The sequence below is a fragment of the Stigmatopora argus genome, chromosome 2 (assembly GCF_051989625.1).
Source record: "Stigmatopora argus isolate UIUO_Sarg chromosome 2, RoL_Sarg_1.0, whole genome shotgun sequence".
NCBI lineage: Eukaryota > Metazoa > Chordata > Actinopteri > Syngnathiformes > Syngnathidae > Stigmatopora > Stigmatopora argus.
The window spans coordinates 18322501-18342329 of NC_135388.1; the positions used below are offsets into that span (position 1 = coordinate 18322501).

Consider the following 19829-nt stretch of genomic DNA (forward strand, 5'->3'; position numbering starts at 1 on the left):
ACTGCTATCCATAACCATGAGGAGTCAGCAAAGTTAAAATAACAGGAGATGAGGGAAAAAAAAATCTTTTTTTGCTGCTGGGTCAACATTTTTGAAATTCCACCCGTGAAAATCTGGCTTACCCTTCCAATCTCGGCTGTCCAGGACACCACAATGGTATTTGGGACTGTGGTGGACAGTCTGACCAGTGAGGTAATGTTGATGGGTCGGCTGGGCCGCTTCGGCTCCACACCGTTTTTGGTTGGCGGAAGATAACCCTGCGATATTGTGTGGTCAGTATACATAAGTATCAAATTACAAACCATAACACGGCATCGGGCAGCTTCTGTTTTGCTTTTGCTCATGTCAGTGTTTCTCACCGGCAGGTTACATGGCTTGCCGTTTACTTTCACACACAAATTGGGTGGAAAATGGTCTTCCTGAGGACAGCTCGTCTCAGACAGGCAAAAGCGCAGCTGGACTTGCACTGAGAAATCGCATTTGGTCACCGAGATGTCCCTTGAAAAGCAAAAGGAAAAAAAACTGCTATATACACTGCGAGTTGATGAATGATCAAGAAATATTTTACAGTCCATCTCGGACAAAATGGCATTTCATTTATCTTACATTGAACTGCTGATTTGCTGGACTTGCTGTGGCGTTAATGCAAAGGCAAAACACGTCTCCTGAAACCTCTGGCTGTTGTCAGAAGCTGCAGAAAAACAAACATAACGGGAAATGATAAATTAACTCCCGGTATTTCAAACCACGAGCTCAGTTTAAATTTTTGAAATTATATAATGCTTGGCAAAAACAGAACTGGCTGTTGAGTGAGAGACAGAATTTGATGGGAATATACAACAGACGGTCATGCTCCGAAGTTGTGACAACTGTGCCAAACACTTCGTTTTACACCTAAAACCATCTGACATTTAAATAGCTTTACCATAATTTAGAGCATGGCTGTTTTCTCAGAGGGCCGCTTTTGGAAAGAAAAAATGCAAGACACACATTGAAAGCGTTCCACTTTTATTTATTTTATATATGTATATATATATATATATATATATATATATATATATATATATATATATATATATATATATATATATATATACACACACACAAACTGGAGAACAAAATAAATAAATAAACTAAAATTCTACAGTTTTATATTTTCTATTTGTTTCAACAAGTCATGTATGGAGCCCTGAACTACTGAAGAGGTGTTTTATAGAAGACTAGCTCCATCTAGTGTTATAAGTGGAAAGTTCAATGTAGGCTCCCTCTAAGCTTCTTGTGAGGGCCAAAGTCAATGATATTTAGATTTTCTGCAGGACAATAAAAACTAGGCTAACGTTTGGACACTCCTGATTTAGAACGAGGGTGTTATCCAATTTTAGGATAAAATTGGCACAAGTTTTACAACTTTTAGATAATTGTACTGAATCAAGCTGAATTGTTCAATATTGCCTCCAGCGACTTCATGCTTTGGTTGTTTTCATAAAAGATTATTCAGTTGGCTGTAAGGCAAACAGCAAGAATTGCTAAAACGTGGAATATGACTTTTGTAGCTAGCACACTTAAACAAGTGAATGCCAATCTGCAAATGACCAATTTCAACACAATCTTGACCCACTGTGAGGATTGTGCTGATGCACGTATCTAGCTAATCCACCAGTGCTCATTAACAAAAGTCAGTCCGATTTATTAATCACAATGAATGAGCTGTGGTCCTTTTACCCAGTGTGCTGCAAATTTTATTGTCAGTTAAAATGAATTGGTCAAATGTTAGAGATCGCTTAAAACATTTACAAGGGTCATGCTCATCAAATATTAATTCCCATGGTGGTAATTCCCACACACACACCTTGGGACCTTCAAGGCTCATTTTCATTCAATCTAATGTGTCCTTTTTCTTTACGTTTTAGAGCCTGCCTGCATCAGAGAACAAAATTGCATGTGATGTGCTCTCAGACTTTTCCTCCTCTTCAGGCAACTGAAGCTAAAAATAGCTCTCGATCACTCTAGCTCTAGCACACTCTTGCTCACTCTGTCCTTGCTTGCGTTTTCTCACTCGGCCCACCCTTGCATCACTCACTCTCACCACAAAACTGGATTTGTTCCCATGTTTCAGTGTGTGGGTATCGGAGAAATAAAAAGTTGAAAATCCCCATCTATACTTTCATTCTACAACCATGTAACTTTCTGCATTTTTTAATGATACAGTGGACAAAATAAAACTGGATTTAGAAAAAAGACAAGAAAAGATTCATATAGTGGATTCTTTTGTCATACCCTTAGTATTTATGTTACTACTCTTTTTAAAGCCAAGTCCTGATTTCTGACATTCATAGTGGTAGTAATAAAGGGTTTGGTATAGTTCCTCAGTGTGTGCTCTTTAAATAACCTAAATTAAAGCCAGAAAGGGTGCAGTATGCTAATAGTGCAGATTCTGCATCTCAGGTGAAGTAAAAAAATAAAAATAAACACGTTTTGTTCACAGTCTGATTTTAGGTATGAGCTAAATTAAAGAGAATTTGCTAAACTCATCTGCCTATTCAGCACAACAAAGCCCAGCTGGAGTTTGTTAGTTTCTTCGTGCCGTTCCTACTTTTTCATTATCTTAAAATGCTAGATTCAAACAGACTCATGCACACAAACACAAGAAACAACTCCATTCTCAGAAAAACATGAAGAAAAAAAAACCCGGAACAAACATTGTGTGACAAAAGGTGAGCTCTAGAATTGACATGATGTCCTGTGTGACGTCCTCCTCACTTTAAGACTGAGTAAAACGTTGAAAGGGCTTGCTCTCCAGTTATATATAGTCACCGTTCTCATTAAAGTATTTCAGTGTGCATGTAGAGTAATGCCTAGAATGGTGTGTTCTCAATCTGGCAGCTGGCCCAGCTATTCTCGTCAAGGTAAATAGTAGGCATTTTTACAAGCTATGCCAGTTACAAGGGCAACACCCAAGTCAACACATCTGCTAGCAGCATGTGTGGGAGCAGTGGAGATTGGTGGAAAATATAGGTGTTCAATGTGCACCAAAAAGAAAATAACAAAATGAACTCCATTTGTGGCTGGCCACCAATTCAGGGTGTCCCCTGCCTCTGGCCTGAAGTCTGCTGGGATAGGCTCCAGCACCCTCTGCGACCTTAGTGAGGATAAAGCGGTTCAGAAAATGAGATGAGATGAAAACTCCATTTGGTGGTCATTACTAGCTGCTTTTTTCATCAGTCCCTGCCTTGGATTTTTTTTCATCTACAAATCAGAGTTCTTAAGGATAAAAAAACATGTAATATTTAAGTTGATGTCCTTTTACCGAGATAAAACTTTTGCTTTTACAAGGCAATAAGAAAGATTCACTTAAATCTTAAAGGCGACCTTGTATGGAAAGCCAATTTACTTATTGTTTCAAGCTTAAGATAGAGCAAGATGAGTGTGTGACTAGGTTAAAGATTGTGCTCAAGGTTTTTTTTTGTAAATTTAAATGCATGGTGCTTTTATTTGCCAAAACGCCCTGCCCACTTTGTCGTTCATACACACTGACTTACCAAAGGCCACGTGAGTTCTTAAACACACCCACTCGGCATTCATAGCAAAGAGTTGAAATTTAAACCTTAAAAATTCAAATTAGAACCAAGTTAGCCACTTATCAAGAGATAAGAGAAAAGCACCATTACAGTATATTTAAAAGGAAAATTGTGGGCATTTTCAAAGGGAAACTTGAGTAAACCTGATAAAACAGAAAAGGTTATGTTAAAAATAATGTTTAAAAAATGCAGGTTGACCTTTGATGTCTTATTAGCTGCTACAACTAAATTCATAGCCATTCATCGACCAAAATTACCACATCAATCAGTATGGGACTGGAGATATGGATATGTTAAAGAGTTTAATATTGCATCAATTATTTCACGTATTAATTAAACATTCTGATAGAAGTGTATTTTTTTATTAGACATTTATCCCAAAAGACTGATTTGTCGGAATAAGAGATAATGAGAGGGAGTACTCGTTAAACTTTAATGAAACTGGTAAAGCAGAGTTATTTCTTGATGAGCTATGAGATGTAAACTTCTACACCTGCTTTAAATTCAACTAAATCACTATATCACTTATCTTCATGATAGTTGCAGGGGTCCTGAAGCCTATTCCCACTAACTAAGTGGACGTGGATTACACCCTCAACTGCTTGGCTGTAGAAAAACAACCTTTCACACTCACAATAACACCTATGGAGAATTTGGAGAGTTTAAGCAACTCAGCATGCATGCTGGTGGGACGTGAGAGGAAACTAGATCCAAAAACAAACTTTTTCAGAAGGTGATTCACAAAGTCAAACTATGAACATGGTAATGATTACAGTATTCAACGTTTGCGTTGAGAAATACAGGGAAGCTTAGAAGGACGTGCATCATGTCTTTGTAGATGTAGAGAAAGCCTATGACACGCTAACTAGACAGGAACTGTGGTACTGCATGAGGAAGTCTGGGGTAGCAGAAAATTATGTCAGATTACCGTATTTTACGGAATACAGGTCTCACTTTTTTTCATAGTTTGGCTGAGACTGTGACTTATGCTCAAGTGTGACTTAGTGGTTCACCCAAGTGAGGCTCAGCCATTGCACCGGTTGCGCTAACGCCTGCGAATTTCCCAAATGTGGGAATCTCGACTGCATAATTTGTGGTATACCAGTTTTTTTCTTTCTCTGACGATCGACAGCCTATTGTGTTGTTGTTTTTTTAAGTTATAGTTATCTGAAAAACCGCACAGATGCCTAGTTAGCCTGTTGTTTCTTCATTTCGCTTTGCTTGTTCTTAGTTTCTGATCAAATAAAAAATGGCCCTCCCAATAATACGACTTGGACTACAGTGCGACTTATATTATTATTTTTCCGCTTCATTGTGTAATCTTTGCCTGGGTCGACTTATACTCATTTGCCATTAGTCCGAAACATACGGTAGTTCAAAACATTAGTATGACATTTGTACTTGGTTCACAACAGTGAAGTGTGCAGTAGGAGTGACAAAAGTGTTTAGTGTTGAGGTGGGATTGCACCAGGGCTCAGATCTGAGCCCCCTTTTTGTTTGCTATGGCGATGGATAGACTGACAGAAGAGGTGAGACAGGAAGCTTCTTAGAATATGATGTTTGTAGATATTTTGGTGATCTGTAGTGATACCAGGGAGCAAGTATAGGAGAACTTCGAGAAGTCTGGTCTAGAAAAGAGAGGAATGAGAGTGAGCAGGTGTTACACAGAATGCACGTGTGAATGAGAATATCCTAAGTGTGAAGGTAAGATGGTTTCAAGACAAGGTAAGACCAGACTTAGATGGTTTGGACATGTCCAGAGGCGAGATGGGGACTATATATGGGTAGAAGAAAGTCGGGAGTGGAAAGTCAGGGAACAGGGTTTGAGGTCGCCCGAGGAGAAGATACATGGATGTAGTTAGGGAGGACATGAATGTGACTGGTGTAGAAGAAGATGTTGCAAAGGACAGGGTGAAATTGAAAAAGATGCCCAAAGTGTACTAGTACTAGTAGAAATCTCATTTTTATTTGGTATAACTAATCGAGAAAATATAGGTAGTTTGGCAAACAAGAAATTTCAATAAGGCAATAAGTGTTCTCTATTTGAAATGCTCTGTTTTTCTTCTTGATCTAAGAGAACATCCATCATATTTAACTGAATTTTCTCTCCCTCCCTTCTGGCTTAACCATTGTAAGGGTTAACCAATCTCTGCAATTTCTCACTGTCCTCTGCTCTACCTTCTGCTACCTGACTTTTCTGACCACAATCTTCTAACTTAATAAAATAAATGTCTCTTATACTAATTTACCGAATGTATATCACATTAGAGCTGAGATGACCACAAAATAAGCCTGAAGTTACAGTTGTTTTGAACCTGCTAAGTCATTTACAGTGAAATGCAAGAGATAAAAACAACTAAATAATAATAAGGAAGAGAATCTGGGATACTTGCATTCCATTGGGTAAAACTGCTAAAATGTCTGTCCCTGTTAGGGGTGTCATTTTCGGGAAATGCCGGCTTTCATTTACGTTTCTCACTATACTACCTATGTAAGAAAAAATCTGGCGATTTTCAATTTCTTAAAAAAGATTCTTTCTTATAGTATACACATGACAGACATGTCTTCTGCATTAGCAAGTGTGTCAGTTGAGCCATTTTTTACACACATGGCAATACTCTCTGAAAGGGCATAAACAAATGCAGCAGAAGGAGTGGGGGTAGGGATTTAGTGAAAATGATATAGTGGCTGAGGCAAAAGGGTATGCAGAAACAATTGCGAGAGGGGCGTGAATAACAATCAATGGATCTGAGTGAGGCATACTGTATGTGCATCATCAAATGGTAGCAACGCTCTCTCTCTTTGTACATTATAATTAGAAAAAAAAGATGTTGATCACGCGAAGCTGAGCAGTCTTTCAGAAGCATTTAAACCTTTAGTCTTGTGAAATGACATGCACCATTGTCAGTTTTTTTTCCTCACTCGCCCTTTTCCTCGCTATAGCGAGAACGCTTATGCATTATTAATATGAAAGTATGTCTGGTTATGGAAGGAACCATATGAGCTGTATCACAATGTCTGGGAAATTCAGATCCAAATATTATTATGTGGGCACTTTTATGCATGTGAACAATTTCACTAAGAAGGCAAATGTTTGCATGCAAAAGCAGACGATGACAGAAAGTGTTAGTAAAAAAACAAGAGGAATGGAAAGAATTTAGTTTGCACATTCTATAATAAAAGGAGAAATGTTTTGATGACAGCGCTATTGCAACCGTGGTTGGCTGGAAAAAAAAATAGCATCCAATAGATATTTACCCCATTAAAATGCTAATAGCGGACAGTGATAATTTCCGCATTTCGGAATAGATTAACAAACTATAGGAATTAAATTGTATACCGAATGGATGGTGGGTCATACTGTGGAAAGGCGCCCAATCGTGACCAGATGTTTCGTCGAAAGACGTTTGGTCCCCGGATGTTTGGTCGACCGGACGTTTGGTCGACCGGACGTTTGGTAGAACGGACGTTTGGTAGAACAGACGTTTGGTAGAACGGACGTTTGGTCGCCGGGTTCATTCGCTGTCAAATTATGACAGAGTTTACTGTTGATATTTTGATATTAGATATTTAGATATTAAACTCTCTCTCTCTCATGATTATAAATTTGAGAGCTGGTTTCAACAGTAACAACCCGGCGCCCAAACGTCCGTTCTACCAAACGTCCATTCTACCAAACGTCCGTTCGACCAAACGTCCGGTCGACCAAACGTCCGGTCGACCAAACGTCTTTCGACTAAACGTCCGAGTACCGTGCCCAATACAATGTTAGAATTCACCAAAACAATCGTAATAATTTTTTTGCAAAATAAATGTGTGTTTCCAATCGTAACCCAAAACAATATGTTGCAGTTATGGCTTGCTATGTACTTGTGCGCAAAGAACGCAAGCCAGCTAGTATTTTAGTCTGCCACCACTCTCGTTAAAGGACATTGTATCAATGCTGGGTACTGCTTTGTGTTGACAAACTGTTCTCAATAGAACTCTGTTCAACATCAGACTCAGTTGAACTTAGGCAGTTCATAAATTGTAATGCTTTGTTTAAAAAGAGAAGTGAAAATGGAAAGCAGAAGCGCAAATAAAGGCTATCTTTTTGAAAACAAAAGATTTAGATTTACGTATTTTGTGACATGGGGGGTGTTTGAGTTCCAGTTGTTCCTGATATTGGATAAGAAAGAACATCAAGAAAATATGTTGACTGAATAGCTATTTAGCTGTCAACTGGCAGACACAGAATTATTTTTGATCAAGATACAGCGTTAATATAGACATTTACATAGCCCTTTCATAATTGGGTTTTTTGGCAGTAACCCAGATATGCAAGGGAGTGCAAAAATGCAAAACTTGAATGTGCTTGTGTCTAGGTTTGAAAAAAAATAATTAGTCTCCCTAGGATCACTCTTTTCGCTCATAATTGGGATAACCCATTTGAGAAGAGTATTCTGCACATGTTCCTTTCACAAGTACAGGAAGTAGTTGATGCTACATAATACATGGGTAAAATGCAAACTGCTTTGGGAGTGAGAAACTCATTACACCATTAGCGCAGTGACATGTATTTTAATGGCAGTTAAGCCAAAGGTTACGATTTTGCTGAGTTTAGCTGAATGCAGAAATGATGCGCTTTGTGTCATGCATTGCATTTTGGATGGAAATATGCCAATTGATTTACAACCCGTTATCTTTGAGCAGGTAAACGGTATATTATGAATGTCAACTATTTTAAGAATAAACTGCATGTAAATGTAGCCACTGACATATTTTCAAATATTGCATTTGCGTTTGTTAAAAGGTTTAATGAAACGGACAGTTTGTAGCACAGAATTATCTTGGAATTATCTCAACGGGACATTTTGTTTATGAGAACATAATGGGTCTCCTCTGTTCAGATGTTATGTGGCTAAGTAAACAAAGTAATGAACTACATTTTGTTGAACTTTTCTGCTTTAGATAAAATGAAGGACTAACAACTGATGAAGACTAACTTGGTTACATGGGACCGTTTCTGCTTAAACAACAATTGTGACATTAGGGAATAAGGGGGCAAAGTCAATCAAATGGTTATGAAGATGAAGCTAAGTTACAGCCTGATCAATAAAATCCTGAATGGTTTTAATATTCCTGGTTAATCACGTGCCACCTCACTAAGTGCCGAAAATGACAAACTAAACCATCAACTTTGAAATGCTCTCACCTAGACTGGTCGGCTTGATGAGCTCGTCCAGCATGTCATAAAATGACAACCTTTGGAGCTTCACATCTGGGTGGACGGGGTGGAGCGGGACGGCGGCGGACAGATGGTGTGTCAACCCAGTAAGCTCGTGCTTCCCTGGGCCGAGCAGCGAGAGGGGTAGTAAGGCAGCAGGTGACGGCGCTCCACCGTGACCCGCGTGGCCCTCGTACGCCAACTGCGTCAGGCCAGCGGGCAAAGCAGCTCCACCTCCTCCGACCATCCCCACTGTGGCTGGGTGGTGTGGTCCGGGCAGGGAGAGCTCGGAGTGAGACACCATTTTTGCAGGAAAGCGTCTCCGGTACAACTCTTTGATCTTCAGATGCACGGCGGGGCTACAGCCTGCCTTTAGGAGATGCAGCGCCTTGGTGAGAAGCTCATGCTTTCGTCCGTGCTTGTTGCGCCCAGCGTAGCCCAGCAACACCTGGAGCTCTGACACCCGCAGGCTCATCACCATTTGCTGAAGCAGATGCATTAAGAGAGAAGAAGAAGAATGAGAATACTGCATCAAATTTTGTGTGCAGTGCAGGATGACCGAGATTCATGATCCACAAATAGGGCAACTCCAGCTAAAAATTACATCTGATCAATTTGGACTCAATCTTTCAAAAGTTTCACAGATTCAGTTTCAGCTTGCCTATTAATGGATAGAGACCATTGATGGAAATGTATCTGCTTTTGCTGGTTCGTAAAATGTAAATGTTAACACTTCATATTGATAAGATAATGCACGTTTCGGAGAATCAATGTTGACTGATTGCTTGCGAATGACAAAGGGATTTTTTTACCATCTTTCGTACCACACAGGGTTGCTGGGGCCTATCCCAGCTGACTTCGAGCGAAAGGCAAGAGTACACCCTAGACTGGTCGCCAGGCAGTCTTAGGGCACACAGAGAAACAATCATACGCTCACAATCGTAACGCCACCAGTGGCAATCGGGCCCGCACCAAGGTCAGGCGAGTGAACCTCTACACCTGACCTGGGCAATCCGGTCCTCAAGGGCCACTGTGGGTGCGGGTTTTTGTTCCACCCGATCCAGCACAGACAATTTAATTAATTAGATTTCTGTTGAAACAAGAAGCACCTGACTGCAATCCACTGATTGCACTTCTAAGATACCAGATTGGTGGAAAGGTTTCCTCTTTTGGGTTGGAACGAAAACCTGCACCCACTGCAACCCTTTGTGGAATTAATTGCCCAGCTCTGCTCTTCGCCATTAGGCGGCTGGTAAATGTCCAATTCATTTAAATTGGAAGGAGCGGCTGTAAATGCTTATTTTCAGTGCCATTAACAGTGAAGACAGCCAACCCATGGGTTTGAATTCTAAGAGTAATAAAAATAATTCTACATAGACCAATACATATGCTGGTAGCAAGAAGAAAGAAGAAGAAGCGAGAGTGAGAGAGAGCGAGCGCGAGAGAGAAGATTAATGCAATTTGGGCTCGGTAGATTTTGTGAGAAAAAAACGTCTTCATCTCCCATTTGCAGATATTGTGTCTTTACAAAAAGAGGATTTACATCAGAGGCAGGTTTTGAACAGGACATGTTTTATGAAAATTGCTATGATGCAAATTAGGAAAACACCACTTTAAACAACACCAGTGCATGTGGACTACAGTACAATGAGAATAAATATGGCCACTTCCCATACCTTTGTTGATCAAATAACGATACTGTATATAAGCCACTACTGCTGCTGCTACTACTACTACTACATCCTTATTTCTATAATTTTGTGCTGTTTTGGTTCCCATAGAAGTAGAGCTCATTAAAATACACCCTGCAGTGATCATCAGTCACATGGTTGATCGGCTTGTGGGATGAGCCACTCAGCAATGCAGACCTAAATCCAATTTGAAGTGTGTGTGGTAGGATAATGAGGGCTGGGCACAATTTGACAGATTTGGAGTGATATACCAAAGGAAGGCTGCACAAATTTACAAGTCAAGATGTCCCATGCAGTTGAACGCTGCAATCAAAGATGCTTCAAGCAATATTTGGGGAATAGGGCCACAAATGCAATTTAGATGACGTATCTTTTCTTTTATCAAATGAAATTGTGCAGCCAATAAGAGAAGCATTTCTAACATAAGTGAGCTCTTGTGTTTCTTAGGAACATTCTATTCAGTCGCAGATACAGAATTCATATATTGTTCAAGGAATCCTGCAGGGTTTAATTAAGATTCCTTTGGACTATGGTCGTTGCATTTAATTGATATTCAAAATTAAAGATGAGAAGCTTCAGGCTTTTCAGTGACCTCAAATCAACAATTCATACTTAAAACAAAGCGATTCAAGGGCAACAAACCCTCTATTTCAATGATGTTCCCATCCATTTATCCAAAAAATAACAGCTGAAGAAACCTTAATAAATGCACTTTCTTAAAGTTCCCCAACCTCCGGAACAGTCCAAAAAGGGGCTTTTGATCTCCTCCCTGCTGAGCCTAAATGATATCTTGCAACTCCTTGGGTGGAAATGCAGTTCCCAAATGACACTCAAGGACAGGGAAGAACGGAAGTGCTTTTCATTCAATCATTTTCTTCTGAACCGCTTTATCCTCACTAAGGGGGGCGGGGGGGTTGGGGGGGTGCTGGAGCCTATCTCAGCTGAATTCAGGCCAGAGTCAGGGGACTCCCTGAATGTGTGGCCAGCCAATTGCAGGACACGAGGAGACGGACAACCATTCACGCTCACACTCATATCTAGGGGCAATTTATAGTGTCCAATCAGCCTACCATGCATGTTTTTGGGATGTGGAAGGAAACCGGAGTACTTGGGGAAAACCCACGCATGCCTGGGGAGAACAAGCAAACTCCACACAGGTGGACCGACCTGGATTTGAACCCAGGACCCCAGAGCTGTGAGGCCAAAGTGCTAAGCAAATATTTGGGTATAAATTTGGATATATGAATTTGTAAAAGATTATCCATTTTAAACAGAAATAATTGCCACCAGACTTTTCAGTAAGTTTAATGGTTCGATTCCTGCTTGTGTGATTTGTGTCATGAAGGAGAAAGGGGTGGGCACGTAAAACTAGACCTAATCTATCGTGCGGATGGACTGTTTTGTTGTGGCGACCCCTGAGGGGATAAGCAAAATGTCAGTCGTGGTTAGTAAATTGAAAACAAATGAGAATATTTTGAGGGGGGCGGGGGGCTGTCTATCCAGCACCCCATCATTTCAAATACACTTTTTCATATCTCAACACAAACATACATACAATGCAAACCACCCCCAACCGCTCATTCCAAGGCAAGCATGCGCATAAAACACACTCACACAACTGAACACAACGCTCACCATTCGCATACTGCGGATGTGTAACATTCCTTTGCCAGACCGACAAAAAAGAGGAAAACAAATACATTAAAAAAACAGTGGGGGATGGAAGTATAGGAGCGGTAAAAGAATGGGCTATAGGTCACTATAGCTTCCCCTGTGCTATGATTTGGTCTGATCTTGAGTCTCTACTGTTCTTAGATTCTGCTCTCGCTATACAGGTAGTTTTCCCTGTCAGTCTTCTCGATTGTATTTTTAACAAGTGGATATATTTTATTTTACATGCTTAGAAACTAACCTGTATGCATTTTAAATCCATACGTATGGTTGGAGCTAGTGCTATTCTAGAATAATCCAAATCAATTACCATCATATATAAAATTACCGTATTTTCTGCTCAATAAGGCGCAAGTAAAAGACTTTAATTTTCTCAAAAGCCGGCAGCACGCCTTATAAATGTATCAATATTGGTTAATGAATATCCCTTTAACAGCTCCATCTAGTTAATGTATAATACAACTCCTAACCCATACTACTACTACAGCTCCATGTAGTCGATGTATGACACAACTCTCTACTACTAGTAGTACTAAAACAGCTCCATCTAGTGGCTGTATAACACAACCCTTACTACTTATACTACTGCCACCACAGCTCCATCTATCAGATGTATAAATACAATCCCCTAACACTACCACCAAACTGCGTCTTATAATCCGGTGAGTGCACCAACTTTTAAGAGGGGCCATTCATTGAAAGTGCTCTAAATTTTAAGATGGGCCATTCATTGACGGTGTGCCTCCTACTTCGGTGCGTCTTACAGTGCAGAAAATGCACTAGATGTATTTTTTTACTGATTAATATGTTTTTATTTTTTATGTATTTAATGATTTTCTCAGCTTGATTGAGTATCTGCTTGGAAGCAAATACACGGGTGAAATATTTTTAAATCTTATTTTTTTGCCACCAAGGGGTTAATATCAGGGATCCCAGCATTTAATTACAGTAGTATTAATACATGATAATACATTTGCATTCAAAAGAAATCTTTGAAGACACCAAAGAACACTTTACAAATGAATTGATACGAGATACAGATTAGAGTAGACAAAAGAAAGAAAAGATGAAATCAAAATCAAAGTACAAAGAAAGTTACAACACAAACAGAACGGAGGATCAAGTTAGATACGAGAAATTAAATAGGGATATTTTGAGTCTGGATTTGAAACCTGGGAAACAGGTTATATGGCAAAATCATGGGGTAGAGAGTTTCCAAGCTAGAGGGTAGAAGAGGAACCAAGTGATCAAGGAGGAATGATCACGCAATGAGGTCAGATATGTAGGATGGAGCCAGGCCTTGAATAGCTTTGAAAGTGATGAGGAGTATCTTTTTGTTAAATCTTGACTTAACCAGAAGACAATAAAGTTGCCTAAAGATGGGGTTGAGTGGAAGGGGTTTGTGTGATGAGGCGTGCTGCTGAGTTTGGGAGGAAAAGCACTTTCTGAAGGGATTTATTAGGGCGGCCAAAAAGCAGTGAATTGCAATTGTCGATCCGGGAGGGGACTAGGCTGCAGACAAGAGTGGTGGGAGCTGAGATAAAGGCGGAGGCGAGAAATATGGCAAAATGGAAGTGGGCCGATCTAGTGATTTTGTTAATATGGGAGTGGAAGGAAAGCATGCTGTCTAAAATTACACCCAGACTGACGGAGAGACGCATTGTTGATGGAAATAGAAAAAAATGGAATAATCTGACAGCCAGAATACATTCTTTTGCTATATTAGTTATATAAAAAAATATTTCATTATAAATTTGATTTATACTAGTTGGGATTGCGGATACAGACGCTCCCCTACTTACGAACGAGTTAGGTTCCGAGTGATTGTTCATAGTTGAATTTGTTCGTAAGTTGCTCAGTGCTATATTTTGTATTATAATTTATGTTTAAGGCCTATATAAGTATATTGAAGGTTTATATAAGTGCATTTGTATGTTTAAGGCTTGTATAAGTAACACACACTGGTTTGTACTGAAAAAACATTTAATAAAATGGAGAGAATACATACAGTACTGTATACATACATTAGAGAGAGAGATTTACTAGAAACTGGCCGAAAGAAGCTATCTAATGACGATTGCAGTTTTCTTTTTTTCATCATAAATGATGCGGTAGCACTGTATGGCATCATTCAATTGATTTGCAAACTTTGTGCAACGTTCAATATTTGGGTCCTGCTGCTCGATCTTTATGTTTATAAATGGTACTGACGGTCGAACAATTCAAGTTGTATTCGCGTGCAACGCTCACCACTTTCTGACGCGCATCAAGCTTCGTTATTATTGCCACTCATTTCAAATGAAATGGTTTGCCTCTTCCTTGGACCTCCCTCAATAGAAACCTTTCGCTTTTCACCAACAATATTCAATAATGGATGCACCAGATATTTAATGATACAAATGAAAAAGGTTCTTTGCGCACTGGAGATACGTTCACGCACTTCCCCATTGCAACGAACTGGGCAGAGGAAGGTAGATGCTGGGTGAGCTGAGCGCTCACAGCGCCAGGCGTCGGTATTAGCGGCGGAAAGAAGCACTACTCGGAAAAAGGCGCGCAATACAAAATCGAACTTGCTACCATTTTTCGACATAAACGCAATTTGCAGACATGTTCGTATGTACCGTTGTTTGTAACTCGAATGTTCGTAAGTAGGGGAGCGTCTGTACGTATTGCATGCTGCTACCACAGCAGTTTGTGTGGTAGATGTGCATGTCGCCCAAAACGTTGCAGAATTGCAGAACTAGTGCTAACTACAAACTTGGGAATTGTTTCATCTACATCACATGTGTCAAAGTGGCGGCCTGGGGGCCAAATCTGGCCCGCCGCATCATTTTGTGTGGCCCGGGAAAGTAAATCATGAGTGCCGACTTTCTGTTTTAGGATCACATTAAAATGACGAGTATAGATGTATAGTAAATTTCCTGATTTTAAATCAATAATTGTAATTTTTTAATCATTTTTTTCTGTGTTTTTAGTCCAAAAATCATTTTGTAAAATCTAAAAATATATTTAAAAAAAGCTAAAATAAACATTCTTTTAGATCTATAAAAATGAATATTCAGGGCTTTTAATCCAGTTCTTTTAATCCATTTATAGAAAACAAATCTAAATATTATATCTAAAATTGTCTGGCCCGCGAACCAACCCGAGTCTGACACCCCTGATCTACATGTACCATTTCCCATTTCCCATTTTAGCATAGCTTTTCAAACACAGCTTTTCAAACACAAAGTTTTCAGTATTTTATTATGATAGGTGCACAGACACTGATGCGGTGGTTTGGGATTAGCAGGATTAGAGGAATTTTGCACAATATAAAATTGGCCAAACCTCCACAAGCCAGGTGGTCATCTTCAAATCCTCAAAAAAATCATAATTACCGTATATCAAAAATCATCAAGGAAAGAAGTCTACTATATGTTAATACAAGTATTAAAGACAATTATGGGAACAAGGTATGACCAGTAATCAACTAATTGATAATCAAATGAACAAAGAATTCTTTTGGCAATCAATAATTGTTTAGAAACTACAGATGGAAACATGCACTTAAAGGTAGGTGCTGCTGAAATGGACACAATGTTCGCTACATTTGACATTTTTAGAGAGCTCCCAAGCTCTATCATTTTGTCTGAGAGAAGACTATATGTGGATCAAAGGGAGTGTGCATCAAAGTAGATAACTATAAAATTACTTTGAGTCTCAACCTTTGCATATAAGCTAAGAAAGTAAATCATAAATGCAAAGCCATTACACAAAACTCTCGCTCCCTCTCCCTTGTGCCTTTACCCCCCATCCCCCTTCCTCTCTTATTTAATGGTTTCAGCTGCCTATCAAAAGCCTTCTATTATTGTAGGGCTGAATTTATACAGATAGTATCACAAGAAATTAACATATTTAGATCAGGTATTTGCAGTCAGTTCAATTGCACACACAAAAATTAAAAAATTGCAATTCTGAGACTTTGCGGTACTGTACAAAAAGGTGAATATGTAGTACATTACTGGACGAATAAACAATAACAATGGATGACTTTAGACAAGACTGAGGCAAAGAATGGTGCAAAGGGGGCTATGTATCGATAAAAACAAATATTGATACCGTGACCAAGTGCTCTGTTATGATACTCTTTCAATTCCAATTTTATCTAAAATATTCTAACAAAAAATAAAATTACATTATACACTTCAGTACAAATCTTGCTTGGGATTTTCGGATCAGTATTATTAGATTTCAAGCAGTTTCCCTACAGAGTAGAATAGTATAGTCCTTATTGACACTGTACATGTACAACAACATTGAAAATGCATCCATAAAAATGACAATAAAAAATGGATGCAACATTCACACAAGCATTCATTTTAAATCTGCAGTGGTTTACAACTCATTATTGCACAATTATGAGAAATCACCAAAGGTCTTCTGGTAACTAAACACGGGTATAATACGGCACCATCAAGACCTAATAAATGTTTATTAACTAATAAATAAATGTTTGGTTGTTTTTTGGGGTGGAGGTCGTAAACCATACTTCCTATAAAGCTGCCCAATCAATCACTAATTGTGAAAAAACAACCTACTACTGCAGTTACTGATATTTTTTGTTAGCAATGCAGACATTCTGTCTCATTTTTGCCAAAACATAATGTTTATTTTACTTTAATATTGGATCTGTGAGACCCAAACGATCTATTAAGTCAAATCATTGTGGAAATGATCCAGCATTTATTGTACTAAGCCTCTAAATGTATACATTGAAGTGGGATTGTAAATATTAATTGCAATCTGAAAAATGAAGAAAAAACAAATGCACACACGGACATACACTATTTCATCGTAATCATACAAGGATTCATCTTAACTAAGTACAAAGACATAGTGCATGCATGCCACTGCTCAGCACACCGAGTTGGCATGCGAGGGACACTCACAAAGCACCAGAGATCACCAGCTTCACACTGATTGCCAAATGGCTGGTGTGCACAGGCTTTAAGGCACCAATTTCTCTTGTGACCTTTCTTAATGCACAATACAAATGAATAAATTGGATGAAAATTCCAAGTCGCCCTATTTTTAAAAGGTCTGGGTTGGAGGAGGCTGAACAGAATATGCATGTGGCATAATTGTACCTTCCCATTTAAAAGGAAAAATATCTAAATAAACAATGAAATTCTTTATTTTGAAAATTGTTGGACAAATAAAAAATCATGGAAAGTAAATTGATAAAAATGAAGCATATTTTGTGATGCATTACAGAATGCCAATTTGAAAAATGTGAATAAAAATGTCAGCAATGTAACTAAACGGGAGAGAGCTCAGGCTCTCACCGCTCCATTAGATTATTTCACAAACAAAAGGTTTTGTGGCTCTATAATGTAATCTATTGAATTCAGAGGGAGGCAACAAGTGCACTTTTATTCTGAAATTGTCTTGATTTCAAATTGGACCTGCAAATGCATGCTCATTAAATTTAAGTCTACACTATTCTTTGTATAATGATGATCAGACGAAATGGGATAGATGGATGAATGGGGCAAGTTGTTGTTTTGTGATAAACAGAGATTTGTATACAGGTAAATGAAAACAATGATTCACAGTGTGGTTAAAATTGTGCCTAATTTTGTTCATTTTGATTTTAAATTAGATCATCAGTAAATTTGAATATTTATTTAGCTCAATATTGTACATTTGTGTATTTGTTTGGAAAACCTATTGGGGAAAATTACTTACTGTTATTTATAACTTATTAGACCCAAAATATAATGGCCCGGCCTACTTAAGATTTAATATCCATGATTGTGCTCTGCCAACCCAAATGAGTGTGACACCCTGCTCAAGACAGAACAAGACCAGAAGTCGGTCAGGGGGAAAGCCAAAGAGAGAAGGCAATGATCAGTCTATTGCATTGCTATTGTTGGCTGTTTGTGCAAATACTGGCTGTCGGAATATTGTTATTCCCTTTCTCAGCACATACGTGTGGATTTAGAACATGACCTTTACAGGTCTATACTGGTGACAATAGCAGTGCAGTAAATGTGCACACTTAGCAGGATCATTATTAACTCACCCTGAATAGAAAAAAAATAGCCCAATGCACAGATGTATTAGAAAGATAGATGTCTTATTTGCAGTGATAACAATTGTGAGTAACAAGAAGAGTGCCATTTCTTGAGTCTGTAATTGGGTAGCAACCAGTTCGAGATGTACCCCGCCACCTGCCCATAGCTAGATTCTAGCACCTCTGCAACACTCGTGTGGTACCGAAAATTAATTAATTCATCAATCTTCAATCTATACAAACAACTCCTTATTACTCTCCCAACCTCATTTATAAATCAGAACACACCAAGTGGTTGCTTCAGCAGGCTAGAAAATCTGTACAATACGTTTAAAGTTACCAATCTTTGTTGCGCATTGGGGTCCGCAATTTGTTTACACTACTAAAACTATGGTAAAGAAAAGCTGCATGAAAAATGCAGCTCTTCTAAGTCACAGGAAGACTGGAAGATCATGAGGGTAATGTTGTGTCAAGTAGGTTTTGTAGAATGTGTATTTGTATATATACATGGATGTTTAAATGTTGTGTAGGCGTGAGGGTGGAAACCTGCACATACCTGGCCATTATATAAAGCTCCCACTCTCAGGTCAAGGGCTCTGTACCGAGTGTCAGATCCCTCCTTCTACCCATCCCCCCAGCTCTTAGCTTTCCAGGCTCTCTGACTCTGAAATACCTTTCTGCCTGTTGTTTCAACTTCCTCTGGACTCTAAAGTATCTAAAATCATAGTTCATATCATCGCTGAACAAGGATTGGATTTGACACTGTAAGGTGTAGCAAGGTAGCATTTTTCCGAACATAATTTAGACAGCAATGTCAGTCATCTTTAAACGACCCTTAAGGTCAGGTTGTAAGTCTCCAGGAGCCCTTGCAGGGATGTCCATAAGAAATCATTCATTCATTTTCTGAACTTCTTATCCTCACAAGGGTCACGGGGGTGCTGGAGCCTATCACTGCTAACTACAGGTACCAGGCGGGGGACACCCTGAATCAGTGGCCAGTCAATCGCAGGGCACAAGTAGATGGACAACCATTTATGCCCACACTCACACCTAGGGGCAATTTAGACTCCATGTTTTTAGGATGTGGGAGGAAACCGGAGTATCAGGAGAAAACCCACGAAAGAGAACATGCAAACTCCACACGGTGGAGACCCACCTAGGATTGAACCCTCAACCCCAGAACTGTGAGGCAAACACGCTACCCACCCGCCCGTCCTTAAGCATTTTAAGCTTAATATATTAAGTCAATGACACAAAGGCAACATTGGAAAGAAAGAGCTGCATGGGGCTCCAGAGCCTAGGGTTGACGAACCATGCATTACCCCTTGGCGGGGGTCCGAGGAATTTAGATTAGCACCCTTGGCCCCTTTAGATAAATGGAACCCTGAACAATGCTATACTACAAGAGAAAAATGAACTGCTCTGCTTAATGGGAACATCCCCACCACTCCTGAGGTGAAATGAGTCACACATGGTGACAGGCAGGGTGCCAACTTGAAACTCATCCGAAGACTGCTAAATGATAAAAATCTTTGATGGCAGCCATTGTTATAATTAAAGTCGTAATGAAGATTCATGCAAAAAGACACAAATATTATATTGGATTTTTCACAAGAATGACGACC

At 39.2% G+C, this 19829-nt stretch overlaps 1 protein-coding gene across 2 annotated transcripts in view; it reads right to left on the minus strand.

Annotated features, from left to right (window-relative positions):
* The window catches only part of LOC144070701 (E3 SUMO-protein ligase PIAS1-like), a 50178-nt gene that overhangs the window by 17591 nt on the left and 12758 nt on the right, over nucleotides 1-19829 (minus strand). For both annotated transcript variants that reach the window (XM_077595132.1, XM_077595133.1), the window contains exons 2-5: nucleotides 8773-9268; nucleotides 607-691; nucleotides 360-498; nucleotides 123-257 (exon numbers count right to left, since the gene is read on the minus strand). In XM_077595132.1, coding sequence (XP_077451258.1) covers nucleotides 123-257; nucleotides 360-498; nucleotides 607-691; nucleotides 8773-9268 — 855 coding nt within the window. The remainder of the gene's footprint in view (nucleotides 1-122; nucleotides 258-359; nucleotides 499-606; nucleotides 692-8772; nucleotides 9269-19829) is intronic.